At 41.2% G+C, this 24,474-nt stretch overlaps 1 protein-coding gene across 1 annotated transcript; it reads left to right on the top strand.

Annotated features, from left to right (window-relative positions):
• Window positions 1-3,046: 3,046 nt before the first annotated feature.
• On the top strand, window positions 3,047-5,895 carry LOC133450830 (phospholipase A and acyltransferase 3-like). The gene is made up of 4 exons (XM_061729735.1): window positions 3,047-3,196; window positions 4,262-4,361; window positions 4,550-4,800; window positions 5,549-5,895. Exons 1-4 carry the CDS (start codon window positions 3,047-3,049, stop codon window positions 5,639-5,641), a joined length of 594 nt encoding a protein of 197 aa, XP_061585719.1. The 3' UTR covers window positions 5,642-5,895.
• Window positions 5,896-24,474: the final 18,579 nt, after the last annotated feature.

The raw sequence follows: 24,474 nt of genomic DNA, 5'->3' as shown, positions 1-24,474 counted from the left end.
ATATGTATTACATTTTTATTGCACTTTTATGAGATGGTAGTCAATGAGGCAAATTTGGACTATGGGTAAAAAGTGTATATTAATTTTAAGGGATGCTCGAGGGTTAAAAAATGATGGGTGTGTACGCTGTGGGTGCGAAAGTTGTGTCATAGCTGTGTTTGTTGTTGTAGGTGTTTGTATACAATAAGCAATCAAACTGATGTAATCAACTATCAATCCTTGCATCCATAGCTTTGACATGTCTCAAGGAGGCTCAACAGTCCAGAAGAGAAGACAGTGATGATGAAGCGATGAGGGGATCTGAGACGCAGCATGACAGTGAAGACGCTCTGAATCCAGCTCTGACAGGATAAGGAGAAAAAGGCGAAGAAAAGCAAACATCGCTCTCGCCTGCGGGGTATGTGAAACGTATTTCTTGGCTGGCTTGAGCTGTATGTGTCTGTTGTCCCTACAAGTAGATCAATCTCTCATGACAATTTGACAGGGCTTGATATTAACTTTTTGACTTACTAGCCAAGTGGCTAGTAGATGAAAAAAGTTATTAGCCAACCAGATTTTTTACTAGCCAAAACCAAAACGTTGCTTTACTTTTGTATTTCGACATCATTTGTATATAGCAGTCATCGTAGTACCATATTACATCAATCCTGTTTTTCTATACGCTACAATTATCATTCAGTAGTGTACTACTATACTATTGGTGGAAAAGGAGATTGCATGATGTGTTCTTGTATAATTTAATTTCAGTAGTTGCCTACTTAATTGTAAATCTAACATTTATGGAGGAATATATAGCATTACACTTTCAAAGTAACACTTTGATCCTGTCCTGTCTGTATATTCTATAATGCAGCAGGTGTATTGTATAAATAATGTGTTTATTCTGGGCTGGATAAAAATGTCCAAATGAGAACGAACAAGTGAATTTAAAAACAAGCAGCCTTTTTATTATTAGCTCGAAAGTGTCTTATAAAGACTACAACAAGGCAAGGCAAATTTATTTGTATAGCACAATTCAACACAAGGTAATTCAAAGTGCTTTACATTGACATTAAATGCGGCAAGACATAATTAGACAGTAAATAATTTGACATAATTAGACAGTAAATAACAAATATGATTGAATAAGATGATAAGAAAAGAAGTAAAATAATAAAAAGCACAATCTGTTAAAAATAGGGGCAGTAGAATACAGCAGGTAAGTTTAATTTAAGAGTACGCTTGAGTAAACAGTAATGTTTTTAACCCTGATTTAAAGGATCTACAGTTGGAGCAGACCTCAGGTCTACAGGAAGTTTGTTCCACCGGTGAGGAGCAGAATAACTGAACGCTGCCTCACCTTGCTTGGTTCTGGTTCTGGAACCACAACAAACCAGATCCAGATGAACCTCAGGGGTCTGGGAGCTTCATAGGAACTAACAGATCCAGATGAACCTCAGGGGTCTGGGAGCTTCATAGGAACTAACAGATCAACCATGTATTTTGGTCCAAGACCATTCAGTGCTTTGTAGACCAGCAGGAAGATTTTAAACTCTATCCTTTGACTAACTGGAAGCCAGTGTAGTGATTTCATGACCGGTGTAATATGGTCCAGTTTTCTGGTGTTTGTAAGGACTCTGGCGGCAGCGTTCTGGATCAGCTGCAGCTGCCTGATAGATTTCTTGTTAAGGCCTGTAAAGATGCCATTGCAATAATCCAACCTACTGAAAATAAATGCATGAATAAGTTTTTCCATGTCTTGTTAAGACAGAATCCCCTTAATTCTAGCAATGTTTTTTAGGTGGTAATAGGCGGATTTAGTGATAAACTTTAGATGGCTGTTGAAGTTCAGGTCTGAGTCAATAATTACACCAAGATTTCTGGCTTGATTTGTAGCTGTCAATGACATTGAGCCAAGGTGAGCGCTGATCTTTTCCCTTTCAATTTTAGGGCCAAAAATTATCACCTCTGTCTTTTCTGCATTTAGCTGGAGAAAATTCTGGCACATCCACTCATTGATTTGGTGAATACAGTTACTCAATGAGAGTAGGGAACTGTAGTCATGTGGTGACACTGAAATATAGAGCTGTGTGTCATCGGCATAAGTATGGTAGGAAATGTTGTGATGTTCCATAATCTGAGCTAGGGGTAACATATAGATGTTGAATAGAAGCGGTCCGAGAATAGACCCTTGAGGAACCCCACATGTGATCTTGGTTCTCTTAGACTCATGGTTTCCTATTGACACAAAGAAGGCCCTATCTTGTAAGTAAGATTTAAACCATTGAAGCACAGTGCCTGTCTTAAGACAACCACAAGACACCAGCTAAACCATTTAGGGACTATACAGTGTGTCCCCTGCTGGTCAAACTGAGACATTGCATTGGTCCATTTTCTCCAGTTGTTCTTCAGAGTGTTTACTATTCATTCTTCAGAGTCAGACTCAGACGGTTCACCCGGAGTTGACATCAAGAATAAAAAATAAAAAGGTGCAATGGTGCGCACAGTATTGGGAATCTCAATTTGATTTATAAATGGCACAAAAGTTGGGAATCTCGATTTTTCTAACTAGCCAAGTGGCAAGAAAATCTGTCTCGCCACTTGAGGAATTTGGGTCGCAAATGGCAAGTGGCGAGTGCTAAATTCAAGCCCTGCACGCTGATAGAGGGATGTACCAGAAGGACCAGTACGGTCCAAATGAATGTTCATTTCCAAAAATGATTCACCCCAAATGTGTCCATTTTTATTTAGCATTTTCCCCTCTTTTTCTCCCAATTTAGCCATGATAATTCCCTGTGTGTGTCATGGTGTTTCCATGTACCTTGGTGAAGTTGTGCCAGAAAATCCTTCTACACTGTGTTGAGGTGTCACATATGGGATTAGTGTGTCTCGCGGCACATTGAACATTAACAGTAAAATACAATGATTTGTTTTTTTCTTCTCATCAATCTCATGATTCAAATGATACATTCCTTCTTGTTCTTGTGTGTTTATATTAGTTGGAGGACCAGGTGATGTGGTGAAGAGGTACAAGGAAGTCCTTGCCATTTTCCAGACGGGGAAGAATATGGCCAAATCCTTTGAGAAGTTTGGAGTAGACAGACTTACTATTGGGAGGACTGCAGCGATTGCCGAGCTCGCAATAGCTGCTCCAGAAGAATATGATCAGGTGGAGAAGGGGGAGACGGTGGCAGACTTTGCTAAAAGATGCAAGGAGGTTATAAAGGCCACTGAAGTCATTTCTGCTACAATACATAAAATGAAGGATGATAAAATTATGCCAGCCTATCATACTGTGTTATTGTATTATGTTACTAAATAATGTTTGTTCAAAGCTCTCCTCTGTGTGAATTGTTGTTACGTATCTGTTATCACAGATGTATATATATATATCTGTTAAAATCTGTTTTATTTTGTTTTAAATAAAAAGTGTAAACTTCTTTATATGTGATTGCTTAATTTACTAATGGTTAGCTATGGTTAAGTAATGCTTATGAGGCAGTTAAGCATTAATAATGTGTTACCTAAGGGATAAATGTGTTACACTTTACAATAAGGGTCCAGCAAGCCTTTACTAATGGTTAAGTAATGGTTATGAGCCACTCCTATACATTTATTAAGGTTTATGTCAGGTTACCGTTCATAAGGTCAGGTAAGCTACCTGATAACATACACAGCACCATTAGGAAATGATTACTTAAGACTCTAAATAGTTGTTTAATAATGCCCATCCAGTAAACATGTACACCATTAGCGAATGATTAGTAGATGTATTAGGTAGCTGTTACTTAATGCTTATTAACTCCAAATAAACACCATTAGTAAATGATTACTAGGGACATTATTAACGTTTTACTTATGTATTAACTAATGTATTACTTAATACTAAGTAATGCATACATAAGGATAAATAATTACATCATGTAACGTTTATTAATGCTTACTAATGTATTAATTAACTGAGCAGTAGGCATTAATTAACTGTTTATTAATGCATTAACTAATATGCTAATTAATGTTAAGTAATACATAATAATGGTTATTTAACTTTTATTAAACTGTTAATTAATGCTTAATAATGCATTAACTAACTGTTTATTAATGCATTAACTAATATGCTAATTAATGTTAAGTAATACATAATAATGGTTATTTAACTATTATTAAACTGTTAATAAATGCTTAATAATGCATTAACTAATGTTAATTAAGGGACCCTTATTGTAAAGTGTTACCCACAATCCCTTCATTGATTGATTGAATGTTTTTATCCTAATTGAAGGATGGAAAGGAGCCCGAACCTGGAGACCTGATTGAGATCTTCCGTAAACACTGGGCTGTTTATGTTGGTGATGGAAAAGTCGTTCACCTCGGAGCAGCGGGTGAGTTTCCTCGTTCCTCCAACATGTCAGACTGAAACAAAACCAAACAAGGTTTCAGGTTGTTCTCAGCTGCTCAACGGTGTGAATCAGCAACAGAGCAGACGTAGAACCATGTCAGCATCTTTAGGTGTCAGCATCATCTCAGTGAGCTGCAGCTCAAACGCTTTTCTCCCTGGTTCATCCTTTAGGGCAAGGTGGTGATGATATTGGTCTTGTTTATGATGGCCGAGTGTTGAAGCAGAATCTGAAGGACGTGGTGCAGGATGACGACTGGAGAGTCAACAATCTCTTGGATGGTACAGACCCACCCCGTCCAGCTGATGATATCGTGAGAGATGCCGGCTTACTGGTGGATGTAAAAATGGGGTTCAAGCTGGAGGATGTCAACTGTGAACAGTTCGCCACTGAGCTGCGTTACGGCGAGCCTGAGGGTCAGCAGGTACGTTAGAACATGTTTCTCCTGGTGGTTTGTGTTAGAGTCAGCAGGTACGTTAGAACATGTTTCTCCTGGTGGTTTGTGTTAGAGTCAGCAGGTACGTTAGAACATGTTTCTCCTGGTGGTTTGTGTTAGTGAGAGTCAGCAGGTACGTTAGAACATGTTTCTCCTGGTGGTTTGTGTTAGAGTCAGCAGGTACGTTAGAACATGTTTCTCCTGGTGGTTTGTGTTAGTGAGGGTCCGGGGTGAAACCCTGGACCTTTAACAGGACTGAGCTCCTCCTCGTCCTCTCAGCCGTCGTTCCTCCATGACGGTGTCACACTCATAAAGATCCAGAGATTTAGATTATAATCAGGCTTTTGATTGTCCTTTATGTCTCCCTCAATGGGGAAATTCACTTTGTGCAGCAGCAGTAACTCAACACACACATGCAGGGAAAGGGTAAAAAAAGTAAAAAATATATAATTATAAAACATAAACAGTATACACATTGGAATGAAAAATAAGAAACTGGTGCAGTACGAGAAAGATAGAAAAACAGTGCAAAAAAAGCAGGTAGGATGTGTATGAGGTATAAAGATATTGTAAGGAGAGAGAGTGAGCAAGACACCAAACACTGACAAAAACAACCCTCACACTCCTGGGTTGTCACAGTTTCAAATAAATGTTCAGAGTTGTGGATCCTTTCAGAGTTCTGAAAGATAAGAATCATCTTTTCTTTGTGTAAAACATGTTCTTGTTTCTCCTGCAGGAGGTTGCCACAGCGGTAAGAACTGCAAGATTCGCCCTGGGTGTCCCGGGAAATGATAGCGATGAGCAACAACGAGCTCGTGAAAGCAGTTGAGCGACGTCAGGCATTAAAAACTAAGTAAAAGTAACTTGCATATCAATCCATGATTCTTATTTCATAAAGTTTGGTCAAATCCACATGACCTAACTTCAGAAATGAAGGTGCCAGTTCAGACTTATTAGAAACAACTTAATCAATAATATTTTCTTCTTCAACTGAGGAGGAGCATGATTTTTATGTCAAAGAAATCAAATATTTCATATGATGTAAACACAAATATGATTGAGGCTGATCAGATGAATCAATAAAAAAAATTCATACAATAAAAATCCTTTGTTTCTTTGTTTAGTTTCATGAAAGTACTTCAACTTTGTGTTTACAGACCTTTAGATGTTCATTGATGCTGGATTTCTTTATCATGATGATGAATATGTTTCCATGTATTTCAGTCCTGATTATCTGATTCCTGAATCTGAAAATTCAAGTTTCAAGATCATTTCTGATCACATATGGCGCTTTTGCACTAGTATCACCTAAGCTCGGTTCTACCCGTTTTGTGCTTTCGCACTAGGGCTGAGACGAGTAGAGCCGCTCCAAGTCGGTACTTTTTTCTGTAACCATTTCAGCCAGGTTCTTTGCGGGCTGAGCAGGGACTATTTCTGAGGTCACCACCCTCCTCGCCACTGATTGGTCGGGGGGCGGGGCCGTCAGATGTTTGAATCAGGAAGCGGGAGTCAGAGCGAGGCGACTGGCGGCTCGCGGCGATTTTATTATAAAGCGCAAAACGTCTGTTTGGTGATCCAACTCTGAGGTGCAGATGTTCATAAACCTGGTGACTGTCGGGAAAAAATTTAAAAAGCGATGTAGACGGGCTGTTTTTTTCTCAGCCGCTCCCAGCTCCAGCTGATTTCTCATCAGCGCCGACATGAACAAAGCGGTTGCGCAATCGAGTACGTCACAGCAGCTTCACCCCAACCTGCCCACTTCTCCCCTGGCAGTGCGAAAACACACGTGTGGAGCCGTGTAAAGCCGCGCCGAGCCGTGCCGGGCTGAGCCGATACTAATGCAAAAGCGCCAAAGATAGACAGACACTAAACCAATGTGTTTTAATTTAGACCAAATATTGTTCTATAAAGTATAAACCGCGGGGTTTGATTGTTTGTAGACGACAAACCCCAGTTTCAGTTACAGGCTCAGGTCCTAACTGTTTGAATCACGTCAGCTTCAATCACAGCGACATGAGTAAATAACATGGAGATAATTGTAAAAACACGAGCAGTTCAGCAGATAACGGACTGTGTAAGATATATTTCTATGTGGAATCTCTCTAAGGTTTAGTGGAGAACATTATTTGTGATGAGTTTTCCTGTTTTTCATTTCTGCACATTACTGATGTTCCCGTCTGAATTCTTGGGAAGAAACTAAAACTTGGAGCAGGACTGGACAACCGTGGTCCCCGAGGTCGGCTGTCCAGATGTTCCACATGTTTCCTGCTTCAACACCCGGGTCCTAAAGTGTGTGTCATGATGAACAGACTGGTGCAGACCCGGGGATGGAGGCAGGACTGGGTGGGAATCAGGTCTGTGAAAGCAGTGAAACATCTCAGCTACGCAGGACGGCAGACCATGAAGAAGGAAACACCCGTTCTTATCTATTTTATCTCATTGGCTTTTCTTTTACCCCCCTAAACAAAAAAACAACCTAATATGTTTGGGGCAGGAAATGAAACAAAGTACTAACATATATCTGTTTAAAAAAGAGATACAAAAAATGATTTATAAACAGGTTTATGGAAGAGGATTATACTTGCTTAAGATATGTTTAGATATTTATGTGGATATTTATGTAGTATATATTATATGTTGAGATGGATAATTATAATTATGTAATATATGTTATATATTTGTTGTGTACGTAGCATATATATATTTATATATGCCATATATTGTATTTTCTATATATTGTTATAATATTTATGTAATATTTATATTTTCTATATACTTATATGGATCATTATTTGGTAATAGGCATGTTTACGTAGTATTTATATAGATTATATGTATATAGATATTGTGTAGATATAATAATAGCAATAATGTTCATAGAGTTATAAAGGGGTAGGAACTAGGAAAAAGTGTAAACTTCTTCCTACTCCTTTTTCGAAACTGTGCATATGAAGATGTTACTGTTTATTTTCGTTTTTTATATACATGTTTGAAATAAATTCTTTCATTCAATAAACTACACCCATGACATGTTGGCCCAGCCGCGGGAGAGCGCTTCTTCGTTTCTCATGAACGCTATCGTGCTATCACATAAGTAAAACTGGAATTAGCCTACTAGATGTTGGGGAAAAAGAAGCAGAAAACAAACATTTATTCATTATTGATTATTGTTGTTTTGTTTTGACTTGTGTTTCATATTCGAAATAAAATTTTAATTCAATTAAATTCAAGTATATATCTGCCATTTTTTTAAGCTATTGGAATAAAGTAATGCATTTCCAGCGTTTATCCAGCAGATGGAGCCAGAGGAAGTTTCCCTCCTCTCCACATGGGGAGTTGGTCGTTACTTTAGTGTAATTTACCTTCTGTCCACCAGATGGAGCCAAAGGAAGTTTACCTTTAGTGTAATTTACCTTCTGTTCTCTACTCAGCCTATCACGGTCCACTACAATCAAAATAGAACAAATCGATTTTATTTCAATATAAATGCAATAAAATCAGAAATAAAATCAGAAATCAGCAGTAGCCTAGAGGGGGAGAAGTTACATGCATGCAGAGGTGGAAAAAGTACAAAAATATTGTACTTAAGTAAAAGTACAAATTTTCTGCTTGAAAATTACTTAAGTAAAAGTAAAAAGTACCCATTAAAAACATTACTTAAGTAAAAGTATAAAAGTACCTCAAATTAGATATAATAAAGTACCAAAAGTACATGGTGTAAAATTTACTTAAGTACAAAAGTAAAAAGTACAAAGTACAAAATTCAAAGTACAAAATTATTTTCAAAAGGATTGAAAAGAAATGAAGTCCCAACATTGTCATGCTGTCGAAAGTGGCTTTATTCCAAGAATTTGCTTACAACTCTAAATAATGGTGATATTATTCTGGCCCTTTTAGCGTTTGTCTCCATTACCCCCATTTTCCTGCATGGCCCGGCACTCCCCGCCCCACGGTTTTAATAACACTGCACATTCAACATTTAATAAATACATTTAACAAGGATACTTAGTTCTGGAGGGGGGGATTATTGTCAGCATGGGAAAAAGGCTATATATATATATATATATATATATATATATAAAAATATATATATATATATATATATATATATATAAAAAAAAAAAATATATATATATATATATATATATATATATATATATATATATATATATATACATATATATATATATATATATATATATATATTTATATATGTGTGTGTGTATATATATATATGTGTGTGTGTGTGTGATTATGCGTGTAAGTAGATATATACATAGATATAGAGCAGATGAGATGCAGTTATTAGGGAAAGTATAGTGTAAATAAGTACATTTATATAAATATTATTATGTATGTATGTATGTATGTATGTATGTATGTATGTATGTATGTATGTATGTATGTATGTATGTATGTATGTATGTATGTATGTATGTATGTATGTATGTATGTATGTATGTATGTATTCAATTCAATTCAATTTTATTTATATAGCGTCTAATACAACAGAATTGTCTCTAGACGCTTTCCAGAGACCCATACCCAGAACATGACCCCCGAGCAGTTATTACATAAACAATGGCAGGTAAAAACTCCCCTAGTGGGAGAAAAACCTTAAGCCAAACAGTGGCAAGGAAAAACTCCCCTTTAGGAGGGAAGAAACCTTGACCAGGACCAGGCTCGTAAGGGGGAACCCTCCTGCCGAGGGCCAGACTGGTGGGTCAGGGACGGCAACAGCACAGCAGGCAGGTGGAAGCAGCAACGGGATGACCAGGGGTGGGGACCGCAGGCCAGCACGCAGCTCCCGAAGCTCCGGCCCAATCAGCAAGTCCCAGGTTGGGGTGCAGGGTCAGGGAAGGGTTGAAAAGGGGCAGGGTCAGGGAGAGGAGTCTTGAGGGACGAACCTTCTCCCCCGCCCAAAAGGGGCCGTTACCCTGCCCCCCTCACTCCCACACTGCAGGTTCCGGTGTCCGGCAAAGGATGCTGCAACATGGACAAAAGAGAAAAAAGAGAAGAGAAGGGGGGCCAGCACAAGAAACTACAGGAGCGACTCTGACACACTAAAGTTTACACTACCTAGAGATTTACCAACACCAGCTAGAGGTTTACTAAACACTAACTATAGGTTTTACTAAACAGAAAGGTTTTAAGTTTAGTTTTAAAGGTGGAGGTGGTGTCAGCCCCCTTAACCCAGATTGGAAGTTGGTTCCAAAGTAATGGTGCCTGATAGCAGAACGCCCGCCCTCCAAATCTACATTTAGATACTCTAGGAACTACGAGTAAACCTGCACTCTGAGAACGGAGAGCTCTGACAGGAACATAAGGCACTATCAGGTCTTGCAAATAATGCGGAGCTAAGCCGTTTTGGGCTTTATACGCAAGTAATAAAATTTTAAATTGGATTCTGAATTTTACAGGTAGCCAATGGAGCGACGCTAACACTGGAGAGACGTGGTCTCTCCTGCTGATTCCTGTCAGTACTCGTGCTGCTGCATTCTGGATCAGCTGGAGCCTATTCAGCAAATTACATGGACATCCTGCTAACAACACATTACAGTAATCTAGTCTAGAAGATACAAACGCATGAACTAGTTTTTCTGCATCACTCTGCGAGAGGATTTTCCTAATCTTTGCAATATTACGGAGTTGGAAAAATGCTATTTTACAAACCTGATTAACATATGGTTCAAACGACAAATCCTGATCGAAAACAACACCAAGGTTTCTCACAGTTGCACTGGAAGCCATCGCAACACCATCTAATCCCTTCCTAAGATGCTCTGGACCAAGAATGATAACCTCTGTTTTATCTGAATTTAGAAGCAAGAAATTTCTGGACATCCAGTCCTTGATGTCCCTCAGACATGCCTGAAGTTTAACCAACGGTTCTGTTTCATCCGGCTTCATAGACAAGTAGAGCTGCGTATCATCAGCATAGCAATGAAAGTGTATGCCGTGATTCTGGATTATACTTCCCAACGGCTGCATGTATAAACTGAACAAGATTGGCCCTAGCACTGAACCCTGCGGAACACCATAACAGACCCTTGACTGTTCTGAAGAAACCTCATGTACATGAACAAACTGGAACCTGTCAGATAGATATGATTTAAACCAACGTAGAGCTGTCCCTTTAATCCCAACAACATGCTCTAACCTGTGCAGTAAAATGCCATGATCTATAGTGTCAAAAGCAGCACTGAGGTCCAGTAGAACCAGTATGGACACTAATCCCTTATCTGAGGCCATAAGGAGGTCACTCGTGACTCGAACCAGTGCTGTCTATGTGCTATGATGCATTCTGAACCCTGACTGACATGTATGTATGTATGTATGTATGTATGTATGTATGTATGTATGTATGTATGTATGTATGTATGTATGTATGTATGTATGTATGTATGTATGTATGTATGTATGTATAGGTTTGTAAATTAAGATATCCAGGGCCTGATTTACTAAAGGTTTGCGTGTGTAAAAACGTGTGCAAACTTGACATCAGCACACGCAATTCATTTAGTACTTTTGCCCTGATGAATAATCAATATGGGGCGTCCCCGCCAGAAATCCTAAATACTGGGAGGGGAAAATGCAAATAGGTTCATTTACCACACGCAATGAGATTTACCAAGCCTGAAAGTAATTGCAGGGATTGTGATTGCGTCGGTATTTAATACGTTTGAAAGGAAGGTGCTAATCTGCCCAGCATTACGCACCGATGGCTGCTGTTATTGTGGCAAGGAGGCGACATCGCCAAAATCAAAGAATACGCAGAGAGAGAGTCTTTCGGACTCTTGTCATCCGTGTCAAAAACATCCGTGACTGTACAGACCTCCCAGCATTCAAATCCCATCTCAAAACTCACCTTTACAGAACTGCTTTTAATGTGTGATTAATGTCCTGTCTCATGTTGTGTCCTTTTGTACTGTCCTGTGTAATTGTAATTTGTAATATGTGTTTTGTTTTATTGTAAAGCGTCTTTGAGTGCCCAGAAAAGCGCTACATAAATAAAATGTATTATTATTATTATTATTATTCTTGTAAATTTGTTTGGAATGAATGAAAACCAGATAGTTGAAACATATCGACTATCTAGCGATTCCATCTTGGAGCTGTTGAATGAGTTAAGGGCTGATTTGAGGACTGGGGTGGGGATGGCTCAACTTGTGGTGAGGATTCTCCACATGCAAAAGGAGAAATATTTTATTTGAATGTTAAATGGAGTATTATTCAGCAAAAGGTTGCCACAGGAGGCACATTCATTTTTTTATTTGTGATAATAAATAAATCACGTGTTTTCATGGAGAAAAAAGTGTTTCTTATTGTGCGCCTACCTTGTTCTGCAGTTGGCTCTAGCGTGTCATACCCCGGTATCCCAGTTATCTGCTCCTCGCAGAAGGTGAGCTGCACCTGCTGCTCAATGCTGGTTAGAGGCATCTCTTCCGCAGGCCCTCCACCTGTCTGGTTTGCCGAAGTTTTATTAAAGGCCACTAAGTTCTTCGCCTTATATCTTGCCACCTTCTTTTAACCTCATCTGCCGTTCTTTTTGTCTTACCAACTTTATTATATCGCAGATTTTCTCACCGTGGTTGAATTGGTTGGATATTGGATATTGGATATTATGAATTCAACACTCATAAAACTTGCGATACATACCACTGATTTTGGTCAAACCACTTGTGATGTGTTCATGGTCATTTAGACTATATATCACAAGAGAGTAATTATTATAAAATCATATTATGGGCTGATTTAATGAGGTTTAATGAAAACAATCGGTGTTATGTATCACAAGTTTTATGGGTGTTGAATTCATTAAACCTCATTAAATCAGTCCAATATCAAACCAATTCAACCGCGGTGATTTTCTCCCATATTGCGTTTCTTTTGGTAATGTTTAAATTTCTTTGCTGTAGTTCATGAATGTGTTTATTTGCCTCTTCCACTAATATCTCTAACTCCAACTCTTCAAATTTCATTTTGCGCTTGCGACTATCCTGCTTTCCATCCAGACTCTCCATGGCGTGTGGTGGCAAAAATTGTTGTTCAAAAAGAATGTCAGGACACCTCAGCTGTCTTTCGAAGATTTAATGAAAAGAGGACAAACATTCAATTGAACGGAGCCACACAGTCCAACCGGTCACATGAACCGACAGTCCTGAGTGCGCTGAAGAAGATTAGCGACAGGTTATTTTATAGTTGAGAGCAGGAAAAGACAAAACATCACCCATCACCCTGGCAACCGTGCCATGATCTGTGTCAAAGGAACATGACCTCGCCATAGGAATGAAAACAGGCAACAGACAGTGTTATACCAAAATTTTCCATTACATTCCACCCCTTTTAGCATTTTTATGCTAAACCATAATAAAATAGGAAATTTTGCACTGACCTACCCCGCGACCAATATGCTCTGTCGCGCACCAGCCAAACGCTAGCACACCCCTTCTCCAACGCGGGAGTTACAGAAACCCCGACAGAGGATCTAAGTCACGGGTACAGAAGAGCCAAAACCTCTCCCTCCACTTGAAAAAGGGGGAGAGTCAAAAGACTCAATCTGTCTAGCTACCCTATCATAGATAAGGAAGGAAAAAACCCCCGTAGGGGAAAAAACCCATCATGGAATATAAACTAATCTACTTCAAACAATACCAAAACAAATCACATTCAGCACAATAGTCCATGAAGGGAAAAGGAGAAGAGAAAAAAATCAAAGGCACTGTGTGACTATGCAGTTCAAGGATAAAATGACATAACATGTAAAATAATAATAATAATAATAATAATCAAAAAATGACAAAATTCTCCACATGTCCTGGCAAAACCCTCCATGTTTTAACCCACCGTACCACGGGGCTAATGCTTGATTCCCTCACAACCTGTCAACAGGACATAACAGCTCATAATCAGTTCAAAACAGCATAAATGAAAAAAACATCATCAACCTGAGGAAGGATTAATGCAGAATATAAATTAAAGTAGCTCTGGATCCTCCATGGAAGGAGGAACCCACTCATCATTGTGGTCCATCTCCTGGGCAAACCGTCCAGGTGCGGTGGGAATGGCAGAAGCTACTAGTTTCTTCACCCATGGCACAATAAAACACAGAAAAACACACAAACCCAAAAGAATAGTCAGTTCAGGGGCAAAGAGGTTGAACAGTGCAGTTTCCCACCCTGAAATGGAAAACAAGGACCTCCTCTGCAAATGCAACAATTCATCCAGGTGTCCGACAACATGTGTCACATCGATCTCGTTGGTCAGCTGCCTCGTCACAGTGGTCATGGTACGGAACCATATGTTGTCCTGTAGCTGCAACGCCGTGTTGGTCATGTTGGTCGTGTTAACAGCAGCCCTTCTCACCAGCCAAAGAGGGGTAGGTGCCGCCTCAGAATCGTGGTCAGGGGGAGGTGAGATTGTCGTGCAGTTGGTCTGTGACGTGTGATCGTGCAGGCTCTCCAACAGCAACAGAAGCAACCTCACCCCTATGGAGACGACCAGCAGGACGCTGGTCGCCACCCTTAGGCCGCATCCGAGCCGCCTAAGGGGATGGTACGGCCGTGGCCTCTCGATCAGGTGCATGGCGTGCGCGTGGATCAGGAACCCGTCGGCAGTGGCTGGCGTGGATCCACGTGGTACGTCTCTCTGCAACCTCGACTGCTGTCTCCGTCACCAGAAGCACTTGGAACGGTCTGTTCCACCTCCGAGCTTTCCAGTGTTTACGTCTGAAGTCTTTGACCACGATGTAGTCTCCACTCCGAGGTCATGGAGTTTTGTCTCTGCCGGTTTGGGGAGGGCCGCCTTAACCTGCTTGTTGATATCAGACAAAACAGACGACAAGGTTGCACAATATCGTAACATTTCGTCTTCACAAAGGCCCGTTTCTTGCTGCTGCCTCTTAAACGGGCCCAATCCCTGTTTAAAGGTCTCTTGAAACAGGATTTCAAAGGGGCACAGGCCATTTTTGCTTCTCTGGCGCGCCACATTAGCACCACATTAGGCTGGGTGGTAGGCGCAATGTTGTCGTATATCTACGCCCATGTACTCACCGACCTGTTTCAGTGCCGCGCCTACAAACGGAGCGCCATTGTCTGAACTGATTTTTTCGCCAGAATCCCCCGGGAATCCCTGGGAATTATCAGGTTCATCAAAGCCTTGGCCACTGCGGCGGAGTCCTGTCTTGTTGTGGGAAAAGCTTCAATCCATTTAGAAAACATGCAAATGATAACCAAAAACAAACTTTTTGCCTTCACTGGGTGTAAGTTCAATGAAATCCATCTGCAAATGTTGAAACGTCTGTCTGGTGGGGGCGAGTTGTGTCTTCATATTCACTCCTATTGCGTATTTCACTCACCATCCCCCACCCCTTGACACATGAAACCGTGTGTCAATTAAGCAAAGTGAGGGAAAAAATTCTTGGGGAGACATGGCCGGCCGTCGGGCCCCATTCACACCCTGTTAATTACCCTGCAGTCCGCATCCTCCCAGGACCATATCTCAGTGTGCAAAGCCCTTAGTTACAATTCACCAATCTCAACCGAGGTCACAGCCGAGGACGGAAGTAGCAGGGAGACAGATCGTACTTTGAGAGACAAGGGTTGTTTGGACGCAGTATCTTTTGCAGCTGCGTCAGCTTGAACATTTCATTGAGAGACAAAATCAGATTGTTAGTGTGATCATCACATTTACACACAGCAATTTGTGTAGGCAGGAACATTGTATCCACGTGATGCGCTATGGGTCTACCTGTGGAAAAATAAAAAAAACGTATCGGGGACAAAAGCCCCAAAAGCAAAACCTGCAATGTTAACTCACGTAGCAGGAGCCCTGGAAGCAGAACCAACAACAAAAAAGATCAAAGTCAGCATTGTCAATTGCAACCTCACTCAAATTCAGGTCTTGGGGAACAAATGGATGTTAGCGTTGCGAGTGGTTCTCCATCATCCGCTGTTGGCAAAAGGGTAAGGGTTAAGAACTTGCTGTAGCACTTGAAGTCATGTAACCCCCCATTCCGTCCACAGTCTGGGCGAAAAGTCGTGAACAGTCAGGCAGTCCAGGTAGTGGAGGCGTCTGTAACGTCAGTTTCAGGTCAGTGAAGGCGTCGTCAGCCTCGTCAGTCCAGGTACCAGGGTCTGATGCTTGTAGGCCTTCTCCATGGGCAATTGCTGCCAATGGTGCTTCAATTTCCGCATAATGCGAGACCCACTGTCGACAATAACTGGTGGAGCCCAGAATTTACATAATTTGTTTCTTAATGACCAGTTCTGGCGTTTCTCCTCTTGAATGGCCGTAATTCTGCCAGGTGAGAGGGATCTGCCCTCCCCCGAAATGACATGACCCAGAAACGCAACCCGTGTGGCAACAAACTGCAGTTCGGACATGCCGGCTTGATGCCCCTGTTCAGCCAAAATGGTTCAACAGGTCCAGAGAAGCTTTAACGCACTCGTCTCAGGACTCACTCGCAACCAAGATAACAACAACATACTGCAATAAGCACTTCCAAACTGCCCCTCAGAGCCAATGACAGTAGGCTCATGAACACTATATGGGTCAACGACATGGCATGCATATTTTGGTGTCCGGGTGCATTATTTCCCTTTAAAATAATGTTAATCAATTTATGACATATATCACTTTATTCTATAAAACCTATTTAGTTTGAATACCTTCCAGGTACATTCAGATAATATATGTTACTTTACATTTTGGCATCTCAAACCCCCAAAATGTCAAATGGTACAACCAATGTAAAACCAGGAAAATGTGATTTTATCATAAAACTCTCTATTCTATTTAAAAATGATACGTATGAACTTGACAGCCAAGGTAGCCAATACAGGTGTCCAAGTAGAAGCCCGTCTAATTTAAAATTAGCTGTAAAAGTCAGGTGGCACAACTGATGTCAGGTGGTGCGACCACATAAAACATTCATTTAAACCAATAAATAATAGGTTAAAGTGAACGAATGGTTGACAACTATGATGTGAATAGATATTGTATTAAATGCATTCATATGTATATTTGTATAATTATTATTCCGTCTTTAAATGTAAAATTGGACGCTAAAGATACTAAATACCTGGCCACTGGAATGCAATAATCTTAAAATATTGTAGATACAACAGAGTTCTTTTAAAAATACCTTCTGCGGAAGCCTTATTTGTCATTGACCCATATCCAAAAAAAACACAGGGCACTCATTTTACAGGACGAAACCCACTCCTGACGAAACCGTCAATCAACAGTATGTGACTTCACGACAGACAAAATAAAGGAAAATGATTGATATGTAACATGCTTTTCACAATCATACACAATCATACACAGCTCAACGGCAAGAATCCCATTTCCATACAACAAAAACCAGGGTCGTTGCCCTATAGATGTAGGTTTAAAAACACTAAAATACCTTTGTTTGAAGCTTTCACATACATGTACGTGTACACTACATTTCAAATGTTTGGAAAATGGCCAAAAATATCTTTATTTTAAGTATTTTAAAAATGGGCTACTCAAAGGCCTTATACGTCCTTGACCCACAATCCGGTTCAAATACAGTATCACAAAAGTAACCTGCAACCATTCGAACAGTAAATCAACCCAATTCTGACAATTCCACATCATCAATTCCCCACACAGGGAAAATAATGAGTAAAAAACTATTTTATTTGTATCAATTTAACAAAAAAATGTCAACAGAAAGGAAAATGAGATAACATCTCTCTCCCATCCACGCAGCCTCACGTGAACGCTCCCTGCGTGAACGCGCAGTCAGACAAGCGACACGGAGCTTACACACGCACACACAGAGCGCAGGCGCATCAGCAGGTAATGCTGAATTTCACATACATTTCACAATCCCAACATCTCTGTTTATGTGGCAATTTAAATCCCTAGCTAAAAAAGGGGGGGGTCCCAGACCCCCGAAGGTCCCTGACCTTCAAACCAACCCCTCAGCGGGACTCAAACCCACTTTAATGCATTTACAGGAATCCCAATTCAATAAACAGTTCCAGTCATGAACACTAGACAAAAACATTGGACAGGACAACCATTAGCCAAAACAGGCAAACAAAAATTCCCATTCCACTAGATCCATCGAGGAGTGTCTCTTACGTCAGCTACCCCTCCTCCTTGCTGGTCACCAGGTCTCCCAGACTCCTGCTGGTCACCACGGCTGCTCGACCCCAGGTCGAGCCGACCCCACACGAGTGAACGTATAACATATTACCATCAAAACAAACGTGTAACAGTTTACCATCAAAACAACAGTGTAACATTTTACCATCAAAACAACAGCAAACAAAATTTTACCATCAAAACAACAGCAAACAAAATTTTACCATCACAACAACAGCAAACAAAATTTTACCATCAAAACAACAGCAAACAAAATTTTACCATCAAAACAACATCAAACAAAATTTTACCATCAAAACAACAGCAAACAAAATTTTACCATCAAAACAACAGCAAACAAAATTTTACCATCAAAACAACAGCAAACAAAATTTTACCATCAAAACATCAGCAAACAAAATTTTACCATCAAAACAACAGCAAACAAAATTTTACCATCAAAACAACAGCAAACAAAATTGACTGTTAGGATGGACTGGAATGCCGAGCAAAAAATAAATAAAACTAAAACGTTCTACCGGAACCTGACAGAAAATAGTGTGTGAATTCAGGTCGAATCCATTTCACTTCTAGTCCATTTATATCACCTCATCTTATTTGTACCTCATTTTTAATTAACCGGGAATGAGGCGTACCAGTCTGGCATGTGATGCCAGACTGCTGCAGAATAAACAAAAAGCCCCCTGCAACAATGTTCTAACAGCCGAAAGTATTATAATGAAGCCTTTAACTCACTAACAGTTCGGCATGAGTAAAATTACCGATACTTATTTAATTTTACAATTGTTTTCACGTAACTTGAAGTTCTTTATTCATTAATAACCACGTCTGAGAAGATACTAATCACGGGCAAGCAGCTACAACAGCATTGGGGTGCGTTCCCACACGTCATGAATAACCTCACCTGACACAATACTCAATTCCAACGTCTATTAATAAATTACGTTGTAATCTTAAATCATAATCTAATCTTAAACAGACAAGTGCTGATTTCCCTTCCCTTCGGACATTAAACATAAAATCCAGACCTATTAAATGAAAAACAAGGTTCTTGTGTGTAATGTGTATTTAGTATTCAGGTGCCCACGTGTTCTGCAGACTTCACAGCCGGCCTCCGCGTGTCCACCGGACACCTCACCGGCTCTCCTCGCCACCCCTAGACAGTCCGGCCCCCCTTTTCGCGCGGGCCCTCACTGTATTCTGCCTCTCCCGTTGCACTCCTTCAGCCTTTTGCAGCAATAGTCTCACAATTTTCCTGGCGAAACGCAGGCTTTCTGCCAGTCAAAAATGTCCTTGAGACAGCCAGTCTTCCCAGCACTTTTCCTCATCTCTCCGATGGGTGAAACGGGTGAAGATGGGGGAGGGGTGCTCCCACGGGTGGAGTTGGGGGCAGTGGGGGGCAAACGGACGCAGCTGGTTGAAGTCCAGGCGCTGGTGAGCTCTGCCTGAGGTCCCGGCGCTAGTTGGGGGGGCGGGTGGGGCGGGGGGCGCAGAGTCCAGACCGGGTCCAGCTTCACACACTGGGGCACAGTCTGTTTGGGTGTCTGCCTCACTCAGCAACATTCCAATCTATCTAAATTTGTTTTTCATTTTTCTTTTTAGCGAGTGATAACTGGTCTAACCTGCAAAGCCTCCAGCTGTTTAACGCTCAGGCTTCCTGTTTCTCGTGTTTTCTTTATTTTGGGAATTTAAGTTGTCTGACCCATATCTCCGACAAAGGTTGTGGGTTCTATTCTTTTCCATAATTAACTATCATATATCTCACATTTAGTGCTGAAAAATCTGGTCCTTCGGAAAAATTACTCCCAGAAGGCTTATTGAAAAACTGGCCTCCACAACTGATTATTTGATCCTCTCAGACGTGTTGCGAGTCTAAATTTTCAGAAGGAGAGAGGAAGAAAAAAAAAAAAAAAAAAAAACACAAAAAAAAAAAAAACACAATGGCTAACCAAGGTCTTCCGCTTATCAGGGTTTGTGACGTCACAACAGCCGGAAACACTCGCGCAGCTCTTTCACAGAGAAAGTTGGATTAAAAATATATTAGAAAAAGTCACGGTTCAGATTTGACTGGAGTCCTGCATCTTTTAAATCCTACAGAAGCAGGTAGTACTTCGGATTACCCGTTTGCTTCCAAATGCTGCATCTTTTAAATCCTACCAGGTATACTTCGGATTACCCACTTAACTCAAACCGGATTCTAGACGCAGAAAGCCCACGACATAATCAACAGGAAAACATTCCAACTCCAATTATTTCTCAAAATTATTTGTTATCCTCCAGACAGTCAAGATTGTAAGCCAGACATTAACAGACAGCTCAGAGCACAAACACAAATCCTCCGACTCCTTCTAGGATTGGATGAGGCATCCTAGCCGCCCCCAGACCCCGTCTGGCACACTCGGATTCCCCGAATCCAGAGCCCTCAAGTTCCCGACTTGAAGTAGTCTCCCTCTCAAACCACGGCTACAGGAGCACTCGTGATCCGTCACGTCTGGCGACCCACTGCCGATGTCGTACCGAAAGGCGAGTCTTTTTCTCTTAAACAAAATTCCCTCATCCACTAGAATTGAAAGGCATTCTACGACGCCCCCAGACAAATCTGGCCCCTCGATCACTAACTCCTAGGTTAGTAACAAACAAAATTCCTTCATCACCTAGAATTGAAAGGCATTCTACGACGCCCCCAGACCTAGTCTGGCCCCTCGATCACTAACTCCTAGGTCAGTAATAAAACAGCCCAAGGTCCTCAGACCCTGGCTGGACCAGCCCTCCCCGGTTCCAAATACTTGGACTACCGGCCACATCAGCTGAATAGGCAGAGAGGAGACGTTAGCGCGCAACTTATTTCGGCCGTTTTCTTTCCAAAACTCACCCAAAAGAACAGCGAGGCGTTTCTGAAGCCACCGGGTTCGTTCGACCCCAGTCGGTGCGGGGACCTTCCCAACCCCCTCCGGACGAGAGGCCCTCACTCGACCTTCACTTGATGGGGGAGTACGAGGTTGTTGCATGCTTAAAACACCTTCGATTCCGGAGGAGAGAAGGAAAAAATCCGGCACAGATGAGGTCCCTTCGTGGTCGCCAAATTGTGGTGGCAAAAATTGTTGTTCAAAAAGAATGTCAGGACACCTCAGCTGTCTTTCGAAGATTTAATGAAAAGAGGACAAACATTCAATTGAACGGAGCCACACAGTCCAACCGGTCACATGAACCGTCAGTCCTGCGTGAGCTGAAGAAGATTAGGGACAGGTTATTTTATACTCTGGAGCTGGAAAAGACAAAACATCACCCATCACCCTGGCAACCATGCCAGGCCACTGTGTCAAAGGAACATGACCTTGGCATAGGAATGAAAACAGGCAACAGACAGTGTTATACCAAAATTTTCCATTACACTGGTTGCTAATTTTCAAAACTAATTCACTATGACTGGATGAGTTAAAAGGAAAATTTCATTGGCGATTATCCATGTGCCAAACGCATGCTGGATCATTATTGTTTTACTTCTGCAACTCCTGGATACTCCTATCCCACGTTTGACATGGGAAGGTACGTGTCCTTAAAATGTAAACAACTTAAGGTGGTATATTTATTATGGTTGTATTATGTATGAAGCAAAACAGTATGCTACAGTATTACACTCGCGTTGAAAGCCGGTTGAAAGCGCTGTAGGAAACAGTCATGATGAGGAACGGCTGATCCAGTTAGTTGAAATGAGAAGTTATCTCTATGATTCCTCCTCATTTCAATACAAAAACCTCAATAAAGTGGCAGCTGCTGGAGGGAGATGGACAGAGAGCTGGAAGTTTCTGTTATTTTGTGTGTTTTGTCAGGATGATGAGCAGACGTTAATTTACCGTTAGCTTCTGTTAATGTACTCTAGCTTCTGTTAAACCGTTGAGGGAGCGTAGTTAGCAAGTTCAGCACAATAATATGGCCTGTTAGAGTTGAACAACAATTAATGACAAAACTGCATTTTACCAGTTTCAGTGTGGACAGAGAGCGTCCGATGTCATGCAGTGTGACGCGATAGTCGGACGCTTGCGTGCAGTTATGACACGGTGTTTAAACTTTAAACTTTATTTATCTATATAGCACTTTTCATGCAGCTGGAGTGCAACACAAAGTGCTTTACATTAATACATAAAAAAAAACAATCTCCCTTGACCCCCCCCACTCCCCATGCCCTCATTCATACGACAAACACACACATACACACAAGCATACTATTCAGACAAATACACACCCGGCACCCCCACCCTTGTGATAAAAATGGAGTATGGCTGAGCTGATAGATCAGGTGAGGAAACACAGTCCTATGGGAACCATCCACACTATTGTGTCATTTATTGTCAAAGGGCAGGAATAATTGAAACAGGATGAAAAAGGGCACGAACCCCTTGTTTCGGTACCGTGGTCCGCAGGTACATTTCAAAGGTGTGTTTTAGTTCATGAAAATGTGTGGTGGTAACTTTTCCCATTACCTGCTAGTATAATATCATCAGCCTGCAGTACAGGACCCGCCTGCAGAGAACAGTGAGAACCTGTTTACAATTAACAACGACACATACTTGTAATAATATTTTATTTTTACCTGAAAAAAGTCACAACATAATTTTCTAAAGGGGAATTGACACATTTATTAACAAAGAAGGCAAAGAAGACCTGGGGCCTCATTTAAAATGGACTGCGTAGGATTCATACTAAAAGTGCACGTACGCTCAAAAGCCGAAAATGCCGGGCGCAAAAAAAAATCCGGATCAATAAAACCATGTGCCCCCAGATTTGCACGCAACGTTCCTTTATGAATCACAGTCCAGCTGGAAGGCTGCGTAGCTGAATCCCCGCCCTCTACACGCCCATAAATGCATATGGATGAGCCTACTGAGCATGCGCAGTGGCTTCCTGCAGCCTGTTTGTGCGTCAGAATGAATGAAGTAGCAGCCACCGTGACACTGACTTTCACGGAGACAGAGATGTTGTAGATGATGTGGAGGACAGGAAAACCACATTATTTGGTGGTCACAGTAAAAGTTAGAATAAGTATATAAATAGTATACAATAAAATAAAGAGAGTGAGTGGCAGCACGCCGTTGCTGCGCTAAACGCCGTGAGTTCCCCGGCGGGACAGGGGGGACATGCCCCCCGTCTTTTCAAAATCATGTTTTTTTTCCCCTTACTTTTTACAGTTTAAAAACTAACGGTAGGCTCAGCCTGTAATTGCAAATTATCAAGACACTGTATGAAAGCGATACGAAAACGGCCCCGCAGCCCCGCTTCACCCCCCGCTCCCCCTCCTCCTCCTCTCCCGTCTCTCCTCAGAGCTGCTCAGTGCGGGTTTATGGTTCCGCGTCACCGACGCAGAGCCTACGGCGTAGGTGCGCGTCGCCGCGTACCCTACGCCGTAGGCTCTGCGTCGTTTTAACGCGGGACCCTAATTTAGGCACCATATACAAGCAGCACCTAAAGGTTTCACGCGCGCGCAAAACTCATATATATGAAAAAATCTGAGTCCCTTTAGGCGCTCCGTGGGGCTCCCTAAACGCCCCTCATTTGTTCTGTACTAAAGCGGTGCAGAAGAGGCTGCAGCTCCAGCAGCACCAGAGTCCTGACTGATGAGCTTCACACACAGAGGACACGATCAGCGCAATTTTATTATATTTTATTATTTTATTATTTTAAGCCTGATATATGTTGTGATGTGTGATGACATTATTAAGAGTATGACATGAATCTGGCTTCATTTCACCACCTCAAACCCTGCGTCGCCAGTTCCCCGTGTCTTAAGTAAATTCTTACGGGAGGGTCAGAGTTGCCGTAAAGATACGCAGATTTTTCTGTTAGTTTTTTCTTTTTAGATCCGAGGATTTGCGTAGAAGGTGGCTTCCGCAACTTTCAGGCGCTTTTTCTGCGCAAGCAAGCTTTATAGATGAGGCCCCAGGTGTCCATTTATATTGATAGTAGTAAAAGGGTTCATATTTATAATAAAGCGCTGCACTGGACCACTGTATTATTCCAGTAAACCTACCTGCCAAGATATCGCTGCATGCGTCATGATGCAACACATGTAAATGATTACAGTAATTGAAGAAGAAAAGAGGCAAAGAGTTCAACCCTCCCAATAGTAGTTAGTTATCTCCTTGTCTATTTTCATTTAATATCTATAAGATCTATTCAGTTTATAATATATATTTACTTTATTATTGTACTTTTAGCATTTTTCTGCTGTAAAACTCATGAACCTGTTTAGTTGTTCCTGTCTTTGTATGATAACGATAAACGTCTTATCTTTCTCTGAACTTTGGAGGGAAACGTCAGAACTGATATCAACTGCTTTTTATTTGAACATTGTACTTTTATTTTATTTTATTTTGGTTCCTCCTTCCAGGTTTATTTCACCCTACCAGTGATTCTTGCACCATCAGCTTCCTACACATTTGTCTCAGAAATTTTTCTGACCAATACATGAACAGATCCAACAGTGAACTGTCCCAACATGCATGTTCATTTATTATCAATGTG

The sequence above is a fragment of the Cololabis saira genome, chromosome 9, assembly GCF_033807715.1.
Source record: "Cololabis saira isolate AMF1-May2022 chromosome 9, fColSai1.1, whole genome shotgun sequence".
NCBI lineage: Eukaryota > Metazoa > Chordata > Actinopteri > Beloniformes > Belonidae > Cololabis > Cololabis saira.
Note: the sequence above shows the minus strand (reverse complement) of the source record. Positions and strands in the feature narration are given on the sequence as shown.

Bases quoted from the DNA above. Each gene is read 5' to 3' on its own strand.
- LOC133450830 (XM_061729735.1), top strand. From the start codon at position 3,047: ATGGCCAAATCCTTTGAGAAGTTTGGAGTAGACAGACTTACTATTGGG. The intron at 3,197-4,261 runs GTTATAAAGGCC...TCCTAATTGAAG, and splicing joins TTGCTAAAAGATGCAAGGAG to GATGGAAAGGAGCCCGAACC. The intron at 4,362-4,549 runs GTGAGTTTCCTC...TTCATCCTTTAG, and splicing joins CGTTCACCTCGGAGCAGCGG to GGCAAGGTGGTGATGATATT.